Source organism: Dermacentor andersoni, chromosome 3 (genome assembly GCF_023375885.2).
Source record: "Dermacentor andersoni chromosome 3, qqDerAnde1_hic_scaffold, whole genome shotgun sequence".
In the NCBI taxonomy this organism is placed as follows: domain Eukaryota; kingdom Metazoa; phylum Arthropoda; class Arachnida; order Ixodida; family Ixodidae; genus Dermacentor; species Dermacentor andersoni.
In genome coordinates, this window is record NC_092816.1 from 6691612 (window position 1) to 6705194 (window position 13583).

The window sequence follows — 13583 nt, forward strand, 5'->3', positions numbered from 1 at the left end:
TCAAAGACACACGATTATTTGAGAAGCGATGTCATATCGGGAACCTGGGAACGGACTGTTAGACTCCTACCATTTGGTTCTGTTTTCAAGCCAAATGTTATGCTCTGTAGATGGCAGTGCAAGAAGTTGTAACTAGAAAACACAAAAAAGCAGTCATTTTCACTGACTCCTTAAGTGCTCTTAAAACCTGCAATTTAAAATCCAAGCAAGAACCTCTCATCGGCGCCATCCTACGCACACTGTCACGCATAAATCAAAACCACTCAATTCATTTCTGCTAGGTCCCAAGTCACGTTGGAATCCGTGAAAATGAAAAGGCGGATATGTGTGCTGTTAATGCAAAGCACAAAACCGTATCTAAAATAAAGGTGCCCTTTAAGGATAGGCTTCAAGCTGTTTGCAGAGCACTTAATAACAAATGGCAGTGTCAGTGGAACCTGAATGATAATAACAAATTGCACCTCATCAAACTGATGCTAAGTGAATGAAAAACCTTCTATCACCAAGAACGCTTCACTGAGGTGATATTATCCAGACTCTGAATAGGGCACACACACCTCACACACAATTATCTGCTCACAAAGGAAACACAGCCAATGTGTGACAAATGTCAAGAACCACTCACAGTACTGCACATTTTAATTACATGCCCACATATCGAAAGACAAAGATAGAAACACTCCCACAATCTATACGTATTGCAAGTGCCACTACACCCCACTCTCATCTTGGGAGACGATTCACTTGTTCCTTTTGCAGATGTGAATTTTTCAAATGAACTAGGCTTTCACAACAAACTTTAAATAGTGCTGGTTTTACTGTTTCTATCATTGACTTTCTAACACCCTGTGTCTGGCGCAGCAAAGCCTAAGTTGCTTCTGTGCCAATAAACCCAATCTAACTAACTAACTAACTAACTAACTATTTTACACTCACAACCTTACCCTTCCTGTGAAGAGCTGCTCCTATATCTATTTTCCTTTACTGTTTATGTTCATTTCCTTTTCTTTTTGGGAGGATTTGCTACAAATCATAAAGAATAAAAGAAAGTTAAATAAAAGCTTCCAACACTGCATCGTGCAAGAACTGCAGCAGTATCTTGGTGAGCTTGTTGTCCATCACCCAATGGTCATTGTTTTCAGGTACGTCTGGCTTCAGTGCAGCCTTTCTTAACTCTTTTGTTACTTTCCTTAATCAAATCGATCAATTTGATTGACAGTTTTTCTATGTTGGTAAACATTTCCATGGGAATTCTTTTACTAGCAAAATTTAGCACTGTCTGCAATTGCCACTGAAAATTTGTCAGATTTGACAATTACCGTATAGACTTGTGCAAGGGCTGCACTTTTCTTTCACAATTCACAAAGACCGGAAAGAGTGGAAGATAAGGGAGTGACGAGGGGAGCGTAGTTGCAGGGAGAGGCGTAAAAAAAAAAGAAGCTATGACCTCCAAAATATGCGCGCCGGCGCGCACACATCTCGGTGGTCATAGAAGAGCAAGTTTTGCTTCCCTCTCGCCTAATAGATGGCGGTAATTGCCTCTGCCACCCAGAGTTACTCTATATGCTCCCAGGAGCCATATATAGTAACTCCACTGCCACCAAAGCAGCAGAGTTCCGAGGTCGGCTTGAGCAAGCTGGAATCAGCTGAAAGCGAGACAATAGCAAAGTCAAAATAAAACCAAGCCGGTTGTCTTTATGGACAACGGTCGAGCAACAAATCTCAAAGGCTATGCTTTTAGAAATTGTCTATTTTACCCATAATTTTCACCATTTATACATCCCTGTATATTTTTTTTATTTAGTTTCGTTATTTCTAGTTTTGCTTCGCCCGGCAAGCCTGCAGGTAACCCAATCAACCCTGTCCACAGTAGTTCGCGCTGTATAGCCGAATTGCCATTGCCATTGCCCTATTCCAATTTTCTTTCTCCATGGGCTGTTGTGCTGTTGTGCTGTTGTCTACTGATCTATGTGCAACTGATCTTCACGTGCTTCATCGACGTGGACAGTCGTTGCCTGGCTGTCACCGCATCAGTATGGAGACCAGCTCCGTCAAGCGCCGTAGTTTCCTGACCGTCGCAAAAAAGTTGGACATCACTGCGGATTTAAAGTGCGGAATGAAGCAAGCTGACGCCGCCAGGAAATTTGGGTTGTCCAGAAAGATGGTCGGTGGGATTTGGACCCAACGAGAGGAGCTGTTAAAAGAAGCGCCAACCAGAGCAAGCAGATTGAAACTGCATAAGTCATCCCATCCTGCCTTAGAAAAAGCGCTTCTTCTGTGGATACAGGGTGCACGAAGCAAGAACATGCCGCTCAGCGGACCCTTGGTTCAAGCCAGAGCCAGGCAGCTTGCGTTTGGCCTTGGCATTGAGTTTGAGGCCAGTCAAGGATGGTTCGACCGCTTCAAGCGTAGGCATGGAATCAGCTACAAAGCTGTTTGCGGCGAAAGCAAAGCTGCCGACGAAAATGCCATAAGGAAGTGGAAAGACGGGACATTGCAAACATTGCCGAGAGGAAGGAAAGCTTGCGATGTCTTCAACCTGGATGAGTCAGGAATATTTTTCAAAATGCTCCCTGGAAAAACGTTTTGCCTTGCTGGTCAAGATTTCAGTGGAGGCAAAAAGTCAAAAGCTTGTATTACATCTATGTTCTGTACTAATATGGACGGAACTAAAAAATAAAAAATTCTGGTTATTGGCAAGTCTAAAAAACCACACTACCTAAAGAACTACTCTATGAATGTAGAGTACACTGCAAATAAGGCCACATGGATATGTGTTTTTTGTTTCTGTTTTTCTGTTTTTCAAATCTGTTTTTATCTCCATGTTGCAAAAGACTAAACATAGGTTGCACAATAAGTGTACACATAAAGGTCTGCCATGTTACACAGCAGCCCAGCTTGTACTAGAGGTCAACCAGGTCCTTTCAAGTGTAGAGATCAGCACTGTTGCATCCTCTCCCACTTTTTTTGCTTGACTCACTGTGTGAACTTTTGGTGTACACCTTGTACACTTATGGTTCTTCCACTGAAGCCAGCTCCACCAGCATGTGGTTATCCCATCAATATCGACCAGTATCAAATACATGATTTCTCGTGTCACAATATCAGCTAAATTCGGAGCTTGCTGCCCTCCAAGGTGCCATTGATTATCTTGACCAAGAACTGGCTAATTGGTGGTCAATATTCTGTGACTCAAAGGCAGCCCTACAGTGTCTTTTGTCATCTATTCGTTGCATTTACTCTGAACAACTTGTATCAGTGATATGAGAAACATGCCACCATGTGGTCGCAAAAGGACACAGCATTGTATTTCTACCTATACCATAAATGAGGATTGATGCATCCCAATGCTTAAGCAACTTAGCATACGATTTCACGTTACACAGGTAGCACACAGCTGGACTTTAAAGTTGTTTGCATTTGCTCAACCCGTCTATGCAACTGTACCTGTTGCCTGGGCTTCCCTTAAGTGAAGGAAAAGTATTTTGTCGCTCACATCTGGGCATTGCATTCACCAATGCACGCTCATTCTAGATTGGAATGGCTAATAGCACTGTCTACAATGCCTGTGGTGACGAACAGATGATGGAACACTGCCATTTGTTGGGTGTGTTGGTAAACTGACTTCGAAAGCATATTTAGCGCCAGCGAACAAGGACAGAAGGAAGACGACACCACAATGCACTTACTAAAGGGTAGTGTCCTATCTGCATAGAACGGCACATAGTCTTAAGAAAATGGCTAGCCGGGTGGACACAAAAGTGGCCTTTTCAGCGGCAGAAAAACTTGCACAAATATGTCTGTCAGAAAACCCGTACCATAAGCCAGCTATCGGATGCCCTACGAATCATCATAAAGCACCAGTGGGTTGTGTAGAAGCTGTTTATGAGCTTCCACTGTCCTGTGGGAAGAAATACATCGGACAAACAGGAAGGTGTCTTAATGACTGGTTACGAGAACATAGTCTAAACGTGAGAAATAAGCAATACGGTCATCTGTCAACTCACTGTCAGGAATGAGGCTGTGGGCCGGTGTATGGGTCCTGCCGGGTTCTTGCGAACCACAAAGATAAAGACGTGCAAGAGATTATAGAGGGTCAGGCTATCTGTTGGAATAGTGATACGTGTCTTAGTGCTCCTTCGGTCAACTTGTTAGATAAGGAGACGGCGTTTTTGGATGGTTAAAATTTGGATGAGGTAGCACCACTGTGCATAGGTTATATAGGGGGTTGTTCCCTGAAAATAAAGTGTTGAAGTTAGCGCATTGTGGTGTCATCTCCCTTCTGTCCTTGTTCACTGGCGCTAAATATGCTTTCCAAGATGGAACACCTCCTGTGCTGTTGCCCATCCTGCAAAAATGAAAGGCTTTTGCACTCTCGCTGCTCTAAACCCACTGGATGGAAGGCATTTCTTATTGAACAAGATCCTGGGACCATGGCCCCACATATCACAGCTGCAAAATGCTATGAAAGCACTGCTGCAATTTCTGAAGGCAACCAAATGGAGCAACCATCTGTGATACAGTGCTGGAGATTTTCACTATGCTGGTGACATCAACACTGTAATTTCTCTCCTAATCTTTTCCTCCCTTTCCCACAGTGCAGGGTAGCCTATCAAGCTACTCAGGCTTAGTCCTGGTTAACCTTCCTGACCTTCATTTATCCTTCTCTCTCTCTCTGAGATTGCCAACACATTTCATTGAGTTTGTCAGAACAAGTTGGCTGCATTTTCAAGTAACGGCTGACACAGGCTTGATTTGTGGCAATTCGAACGCGAATTTTTCTCCTTTGTGCGTCATCATGCCAGTGCAATCACGCCAATATTGAGAGCTTTCCATTTCTGTGTGCCCTTTGCAGCCCTGGAGATGTACCAGAAAGGCTGCAGGATACAGTGCATGGCGTTAAAATGGGAGTGGTGAACCCTAAGTGTGATAATGCCAAGGTTAGTATGACAGATGCATGGCTTGACATTGAAGATAATTTTTCCATGCTTTTCTGGCCATTATGTAATATATATATATATATATATATATATATATATATATATATATATATATATATATATATATATATATATATATATATATATATATATATATATATTATTTATTTATTTATTTATTTATCTATTTAGAAACTCTAAATTTGGCCAAGTAGATGAAAGGTCTGCTATTGTCTCTTCATGAATTTTGCCCCTCCACCTTCACATTTTTTTGCATTTCTCTTAAGTTGCAAGCGCACTCAGTACCCCAGATATTTATTGTGAGAGTGAACAAGCTGGTTCAGGCTGTTAATTCAACTGTTGCCATGGCACAGCATCATCGCTCAGTTTCTCTCTTTGGAGTTGTCATAAGTACCTCACGAAGGTGTGTTCACGTTGAGCCACAAAAAATCTTAAAGGGGCCCGAACCACTTTTTATCGAAGTGGAGAAAGACATTTAAAGTGAAGATAGGCTATTTCAGAACCAATTTGCCACAAGAAGTACTCCAATGCAGTCAGCAGAAGCAGAGTCATCGGCAATCAAACACTGCCTCAGCTGTGCCCCCCTTCCTCCTCCAATGCCTTGCACTGTGAAGGCTACGGCGGAGATGTCACTGTGGTACACAGTTCGAATTTCCGATTTGGTGCCTATGCCGCGCTAAACGTAAGCCAAACGCGGCTGTCCTCAGAGAGCCACAGTGCGCTTAGCCACTGGACTCGTGGCGGCACCTCGCAGGGGCCGCAGTGTAGCCGAGCGCAGCGACCAATAGCAGCCGCATATTGAAGTGTGCTTTATGACGAAATAAAGCACACAGAAAAGAGCGAGTTTCATGGGGTTTTTGAAATGAGAGCGTTTGAGGGAAAGGTGACTTCGCGCTCCGCTTGCGAGCTCCACGGACTGCGTACGACAGCAGAACTTGGCTGAGATGTTCACAACAGCATATGCTACTCGCAGACTATGTTATTTCACCAAGCTCGAGGGGTGGTCCAGGGCCCCTTTAATACTAAACAGTGCAGAGTTATGGGCAGTAAAACTCACCATAAGTAGAAAAAAAGTAAAAAGAAAACAACAACTTTGTTGTTCACTCTTTGCACTGGCCATTGTCAGGACTTCCATTGTGTTGCTGAGCTGTGTTTACAATTTCTGCTGTTTTCGAGATTTGTTTCCCATTTTCGCTATGATGTGAACTAAGCAAACTTATATCCAATACCTTTTCATGTTGTTTAGTAACAGCAGACAAATTGGAAGTTTTCTTGTTTTTATCTGTGTTGTTTATTAAAACAACACATTGTAAAATGTGCTTCAGTGATGTCATCTTCTTCTTATGATATTGAGTTCATAAGTATACTGAATGCTGCATCTTGTGATGAGGGAATAAAATTCTTTTCATGAAATAAGAAACATTCGTGGGTGATGAAACAGTGCAGGGAATGTGGGCATACCAAAAAAAGTGGCACACACTCCCTTGCATTATTTCCATGCACTTATGGAGCATATTTGGTCATGACGTGAAAAAGCAGGCTTTTTAGATTGTTGTGTGGCACAGGGATTCTTGCATATTATGTTGAGAACAATTATATTAATTTCTTTTTGTGAATGTTCTTGCCCAGGTCAACATTTCTGTCGATTTTCTGGATGATCCAACAGTCTACGTGTGCTTCCACCCCAAGGCAATGTATCCACTTGGAACAGTTGCTGTAAGCCATTTTTTTCCTTCATATTTTTCATACAGGTAGACTTCAGCAATGTTTGCTTTCTTTCTTTACATGATAAGTCACCTCAGTGTCTTTAGCTTTTGTTGCAAATTGTTATATTGGTAGAGGAGTATTAGCTCTGTAGACAAATGATACTAGAGCATTCACGATACTGGAAGGCAGGAGTGCAAACACAGACACGAGTAGAATGAAAAAAAAAAATTTGAGCAGAACTCATTTATGATGAATCTCCAAGTACGCAGATAGCTGAAATATGTCATGTGCGAGGCGTGTGCTGCATCCGAGCTCCTCTCTCGCGCTTCTCCCTTGACATGCTGTGCCATGTGGCAGCGGCGTCATCAAGTTCACGCATACCCAGTGGCAAACACACAGTGACCCAAGTTGCGTCGGAGAGGCTCATTGAAGAGTGGCACATACCCACTGGCACATGCCCACGTGAATGGCCTGCATTTTAGGCTGATTTGAGTGCAAGTGCGCTGATAGCGGCACGGCTTATGTCCATACAGGCTGGTACGCTTCCGTGCTGCATCTATTTCTGCCTTATCCTGAATAAAAATGGAAAGCAAGCACTTTGATGCACGTGGGGCACAGTGCAGTTTTGTGTTTGGGTGACGTGGGCTCTTTTAGTGTTGCGATCAGCATATAAACGACTACTCTGCAGCGCGAGTAACTTGACATTTGTGTGCAAATGAAAAAGTAATCATTTGTTCATTTGACCTTGAATAATAAAATCGGCAAGTCCCTGCTTTTTATGGTCTTGGGAAACTGCCTGATGTCTGCGAAGCTTTCAGATGGGCTTCAGATAAGCATATTTTCGATTTCGAATTATTGATATTGAGTTATTTCATGATCCCATTCGAGTTTCATACATCCAGGATCGACTGTATATCCATAAATATATCTGCCAAGATAACGACTGACCCAACAGGACCCAGCAGGCCAGGCAGCCGTGCTAGACCTGGGAAAGTAGGCAGAGAAAGCTTTGCTTTAAGGTCCCTCAAGTGCACTTGTACGTGGCCAGCCCACAGACAGTGTGAGCATGACTCATGTCTGCTTTATGGCACTACATTGTCATGCGCTTTATTTTTAGCAAGGGTGCCACTGCTATGGTGCTCTTTATACTCTTCAAAATTGAAACCTGGATAAGTTGTAATCACTCAATATGGGCTGAAGCAGATGTTCTATACTATGATTACAGAATTAATAGCTTCTCATCGTACTGGAAAAATAAATATACACCAAATTTATTGTGAGTGTGCTTTTAAGTTATTTTTTAAACAGCTAGACTAACCTAGTACAAAACTTACCTTCTGAGTAGTTCTAATTTTTTATGCTGAATGTGTAACAAAGCATTATACAGCAATGCATGGACTATACAAAAGAATACAGCCATCACCATTCGCACAGCTTAAAAGAACACTTCCTGAACACATAATTGCTACTTCTGCAGTTTTTCTGCTAACGTTTGTTTCACCTTTCTTGCAGCATGGACACTCAAAGCAAAGTTGTGACACAATACCTGTTGATTATCGAGTGAGTAGAATCATTGAATTTAGTTGGTTAAGTGAAGACGCTAGCATCGAAACCTTACTCCTAAAGCACTGTACGGAGAAATGCAAGTTCTTGCCTAATTTATTTGCACAAGTCTTGCACAAGTTCCTTATATTCCATAACTTTATGTTAACGACTGTGGGTGGTTTTGAAATAATTCTTTTTTTTTTCCTCCTCCTACTCCTGTTTTGCATGTTTTAGTCTTGGCTGGAAGACTATATTCCAAAGATAAATCCCTGTGTGTTTCGTTTGTTTTGTTTTTTCTTTTATTGCATGTATGAGTAGTCATTTTGGCTGGAGATACTTTCGCATTGAAAGTTCAGTGGGGCATGTCCTTCTATCTCCCATGTATAAAAATTTTTATATTTCTGAAAAAGTTATGAGACTTGCAAAATATAAAGAAAAAAAAATATTAAAACATCTTTCCAACTTTTCCACAGCACACGTAAGACATTTCTCTAGCTGCATCTTATAGAGAGTTTGAAATCTGAGATGAACATCTTAATTGAGGCGTAGTGTTCAACTATCACATTAGTTACAGGAATTTGGTGAAAATTCCATCTACATAATACAGTTTAAACTGAATGTAATGAACTTCAACATAACGAAGTATTTAACTTTTCATAACCTCTTGTCTGTAAAACACCATGTATTTACAACCTCAATATAATGAAACATGTTTGTCTGCAATTTCAATATAACGAAATTTCACTGCCACTGCAAATGAATGCCATGACAATAAATGGAAACTTCCGTGGGCGCGAATGGTCGAATGATTGGATCACAAGCGGCTGCTTGCAAACACACCTCTCAAATAGGGCACCGCGCAACAAGAGCGACCGCAAAGTAGAGACGCATCATGTTCCCTGTAAAGTACAAGTGCGATAAGGTTCTATCGTGCTCCTCCCACCATGTGCTTTAGGGGTGAGTGAAAGTGTGTGAGGGTGAGATGAGAAAGATGGTGGCTTCACGAGTGTCACCTTCCCACGAAAGCAAAGGGAAAGAGGGGGGACGGGAACAAGTTCGCGGTAACGCTATCGAGTGTGCGTGAAGAGGGGGCAAGTGAAGTGGTGTGTAAGTTGGTGCACGTCTTGATTTTTGGTGTGCGTCTCGGCTATGGCTGCGCATGGCTGTAGCGCAGCTGAGCACATGCGCAGCCGCGCACCCTGCTTTAAAGGTAATCTGGCGCGTGTGCAAAGAGTGGGCGTGCTGAGACGGCGTGGCACCATGTAAGCTTTCTTCATCATCATCATCAGCCTGGTTACGCCCACTGTAGGAGTTGAGGAGGACTTTGGGATGAAACACTTGGGAGGTTTATTTACATTATTTACAGTGAGCGTCAATTAACAGCAGTAAAGTCATTACGGGCCGGCAGCAACTCGGACGCTGCGGCCCGTTGCAAGAAGTTCGAGAGAGATGAATCAAGGAATGCTCTAGGAATGCTCTAGGAAAGCTCTTTTAAGCCCTTCGGCGTCGCGAAGACACGTCACGTTCGGCCAATGGGAGAGCCCGCTCAAGTGACGCCTTTTTCGGCCAATCGGCGAGCCTGCTCGGGTGCCGTCATTTTCGGCCAATGGTAGGCACCGTGCGATGGAGTCACACCCGGCGAAGAGAGTTGCTGCTTGGTGTTTGTTCGAGGGCTTTCTTCTCCCTGCGGTCTTGCCTTGCTGACTTGCAATGCGTCGTCACAATGGGCGGACGGGGACGACGCTTGCGCCCCAATTGTCCGAGGGATTTCTTCTCCCTGCGGTATTGCCTTGCTGGCTTGCAAATGCCCTCTTCAAAGGCGGATGGGGGCGACGCTGCTAGGCCTTCCCGGTACATCACAGCCGTCTTGCTTCAGGACTCACGTTACCTGGAACAGTGTCAGGCTATCGCTTCGCTTTCTGGAAGAGTCAAGCAGTGAATAGCTCCACCGGCGGCACACGACGTGGGGGCCGCCAACTTGTTTGCACGTGCCACGCCTCAGGAATGTGGTATCTGTGCTTCTGCACCCCTTAATTAGCTGTGGTGCGATTGATGTGGTCTGGGGAACTCGAAGTAAGCTCAGGAAACGGTCCCGTATCTAACACCACTGCAGGGCAAAGGCCTCTCCCATACTTCTCCAACTACCCCGGTCTTGTACAGGGTGTCTACCAACCGGGAAAACCGGGAATTATCAGGGATTTTGAGTAGTCTGGAAAAACTCAGGGAAAACTCAGGGAATTTGTTCTTCTATCAGGGAAAATCAGCTGTAATTTTATTGAAAGGGTCGAAAGTCGAGGTAATCCTGGCTTGAAACAGACATGAATCGTAATGAATCGTCTTTGACGCCCTGTCGTCGGCTGGAGGAGTTGCCAGTGTACAGTCAACGACCGACTTTCCGGATTCCCGATAATTTGGATGGCTTCTCGGCACCACCACGTGCCCCATAGAGTCAGTGTATGAGAACGTCTAAAATTTCCGACGTAAGAACCCTTCGCCGTGTGATTTTTCGGAGGTTTTGCCATGACCACAGGTCCAAAACGGTATTAATCAAAGCCACCACCGCTGCCATTTTGATTACCTTGCAGCCTCGAACCGACACTCTCGCACGCAGATCCGCTGGCAGCCGTAGCCACCACGGTGGCAATGCTAGGCCCACCTGCTTCTATGTTCGCTATGAAGGTTCTTGTCGTTGGATGCCGTGTTTTTTATTGAAAGAATTCGCTGCTGTCAGCAATGGCACAAACTCCGCTTTTGTGGTCCTTGCGGTTGGCTTAGAAGCTTGGAAAGCACGGTGCGTTGCATAATGCCGGTTCCCAAAAGTCAGATTTGCCTCCGTATACAAATGTTACTTGGTGAAGCATATGCAAAAGTATTGCAGTGAAGCATAACAAGCGTGGGAAGGGGCTTTTGCCATGGGACACAGTATGTAATTCTTAATTACACATGCGTGCACTCTGTATTTCCTGTCACAGTACGAGCACTGATATGCCTAATACGTGTACCGGCAGGCCTTCAGAGCGTTTTTGAATGCTCCTGTGGCGGTTTGAGCCCTTAAGGGCACTAAATGACATGCATTTATTTTTTCCAACTGCCCGATCTTTCTGACGTTTTCGCGGCCCCTAGGGAGTTCGAAAAAGCAGACGTGGACTGTGCAACTGACCAAGAAGATGCTTCAAGTGGTCTGTGGGGCGAATGAGTGGCAGAAGGATGACAAGAACAGGAAGGACCTACGCATGGAGGAATGAACGGGAAAGGAAGCGTGCAGCTGCTGTTTTAAGGAGCTTGAGCTCAAAAAACAGTGTTGGCTGATGCCAAGATGCAGGCATCCCTCATTCAAAGCAAAATAAACTCTTTAATGCAGTGAAACATAACACTGAGGCGTCGTGCGCGGGATGAGAGTATGTCAGGACAGTTTCATTTCATTTCATTTATTTACCTTAAAGACCCCACTAGGGGATATTACATAAGGGGTGGGTGTACATAAAAAATATAACACTCAAATTTGTGACAACAGGTACTCAGTCACATTGATAGAAAAAGATGATGGACAGGTGAGAACGACGATATTGCGAAGAAGGCCGTTCCAGTCTTTGGCTGCACGAGGAAAAAAAGATGCTGAAAAATTAACAGTTCTCGTACATGTACGGGAAACTTGCAGTTGGTGACCAGTGCGGGGAGATATGTATGCGGGTGGTGTTATGTAAGGGGCACTGTTAAGTGATGAATGGTAAAGCTTATAGAATAGGCAAAGTGTTGCTGTCCGTCGGCGCAGGGATAAAGCTTGCAGCCCAGATTCAGCTTTGAGGGCGGTAACACTGATTTCGTAAGAATAAGATGAGTGAATGAATCTGGCGGCACGATTTTGTACCGCTTCAAGGTCATCTACGACGCATGCTTGATGTGGGGACCATATGGGTGACGCATACTCTAGTTTTGACTTAGTTTCTAGTTGATTTTAGTCTAGTTGAGATTGACTTGTGAGCTGTGGAGAGAGAATCTCAATCGTGACAAAGTTCGGGCCTCATACCACTGAGCTTGCTATCAGTTGATAGCAATAGCTCATATTCGAAAATATTTGCTTCTGTATGCATCTCCTTTTTATTCGTATTTGAAAATGTCTGACTCCATATGCAATTTTTTTCGAAGATATAATATTTGCTGTGCATATTACTGACCCCTCCCTTCTATTCTCTTTTTGAATAAAATAAAGACTACTCCTTAGTATTCAAATTAGACGAAGTTGTTTTTTTTTAATTTTTTGTATGCTTACTAGAAAGTGACAGCATTGAGGGGTATGGTTTCAGCCCGTCTTGACATAAAACATAGTTCTGCATCACTCAGGAAATTTTGCAAAGGCACTCAGGGAAAACCTGGAAAACTCAGGTAATTTAGACATGTCAACTTGGTAGACACCCTGTTGTACTAATTGTGGCCATGTTGTCCCTGTAAACTTCTTAATCTCATCCACCCACCTCACTTTCTGCCGTCCCCTGCTAAACTTTCCTTCCCTTGGAATCCAGTTCGTAACCTTTAATGACCATCGGTTATCTTCGCTCCTCATTACATGTCCTGCGCATTCCCCATTTCTTTTTCTTGATTTCAACTAAGATGTCATTAACTCGAGTTCGTTCCCTCACCCAATCTGCCCTTTTCTTATCCCTTAACGTTACACCCATCATTCTTCTTTCCATAGCTCGTTGCGTCATCCTCAATTTAAGTAGAACCCATTTTGTAAGCCTCCAGGTTTCTGCCCCATACGTGAGTACTGGTAAGATGCAGCTGTTATACACTTTTCTCTTGAGGGATAATGGCAACCTGCTGTTCATGATCTGAGAATGCCTGCCAAATGCATCCCAGCCCATTCTTATTCTTCTGATTATTTCAGTCTCATGATTCGGATCCGCGGTCACTACCTGTCCTAAGTAGATGTATTCCTTTACCACTTCCAGTGCCTCGCTACCTATCGTAAACTGCTGTTCTCTTCCGAGACTGTTAAACATGACTTTTGTTTTCTGCAGATTAATTTTTAGACCCACCCTTCTGCTTTGCCTCTCCAGGTCAGTGAGCATGCATTGAAGTTGGTCTTCTGAGTTACTAAGCAAGGCAATATCATCAGCGAATCGCAAGTTATTAAGGTATTCTCCATTAACTCTAATCCCCTATTCTTCCCAATCCAAGTCTCTGAATACCTCCTGTAAACACGCTGTGAATAGCATTGGAGAGATCGTGTCTCCCTGCCTGATGCCTTTCTTTATTGGAATTTTGTTGCTTTCTTTATGGAGGACTACAGTGGCTGTGGAGCCGCTATAGATATCTTTCAGTATTTTTACATACGGCTCGTCTACACCCTGATTCCGTAATGCCTCCATG

General features: G+C 43.6%; 1 protein-coding gene and 1 long non-coding RNA gene across 5 annotated transcripts in view; one reads left to right on the forward strand and one right to left on the reverse strand.

The window, feature by feature from the left end:
- LOC129382154 (uncharacterized) overlaps nucleotides 1-13583 on the reverse strand; it is a 241420-nt gene that overhangs the window by 162390 nt on the left and 65447 nt on the right. The gene's annotated exons all lie outside the window — the stretch shown is intronic.
- Nucleotides 1-13583, forward strand: part of LOC126520957 (uncharacterized) — a 123834-nt gene that overhangs the window by 37430 nt on the left and 72821 nt on the right. For all 3 annotated transcript variants that reach the window (XM_050169795.3, XM_055065657.2, XM_050169790.3), the window contains exons 3-5: nucleotides 4856-4940; nucleotides 6591-6677; nucleotides 8181-8228. In XM_050169795.3, coding sequence (XP_050025752.1) covers nucleotides 4856-4940; nucleotides 6591-6677; nucleotides 8181-8228 — 220 coding nt within the window. The remainder of the gene's footprint in view (nucleotides 1-4855; nucleotides 4941-6590; nucleotides 6678-8180; nucleotides 8229-13583) is intronic.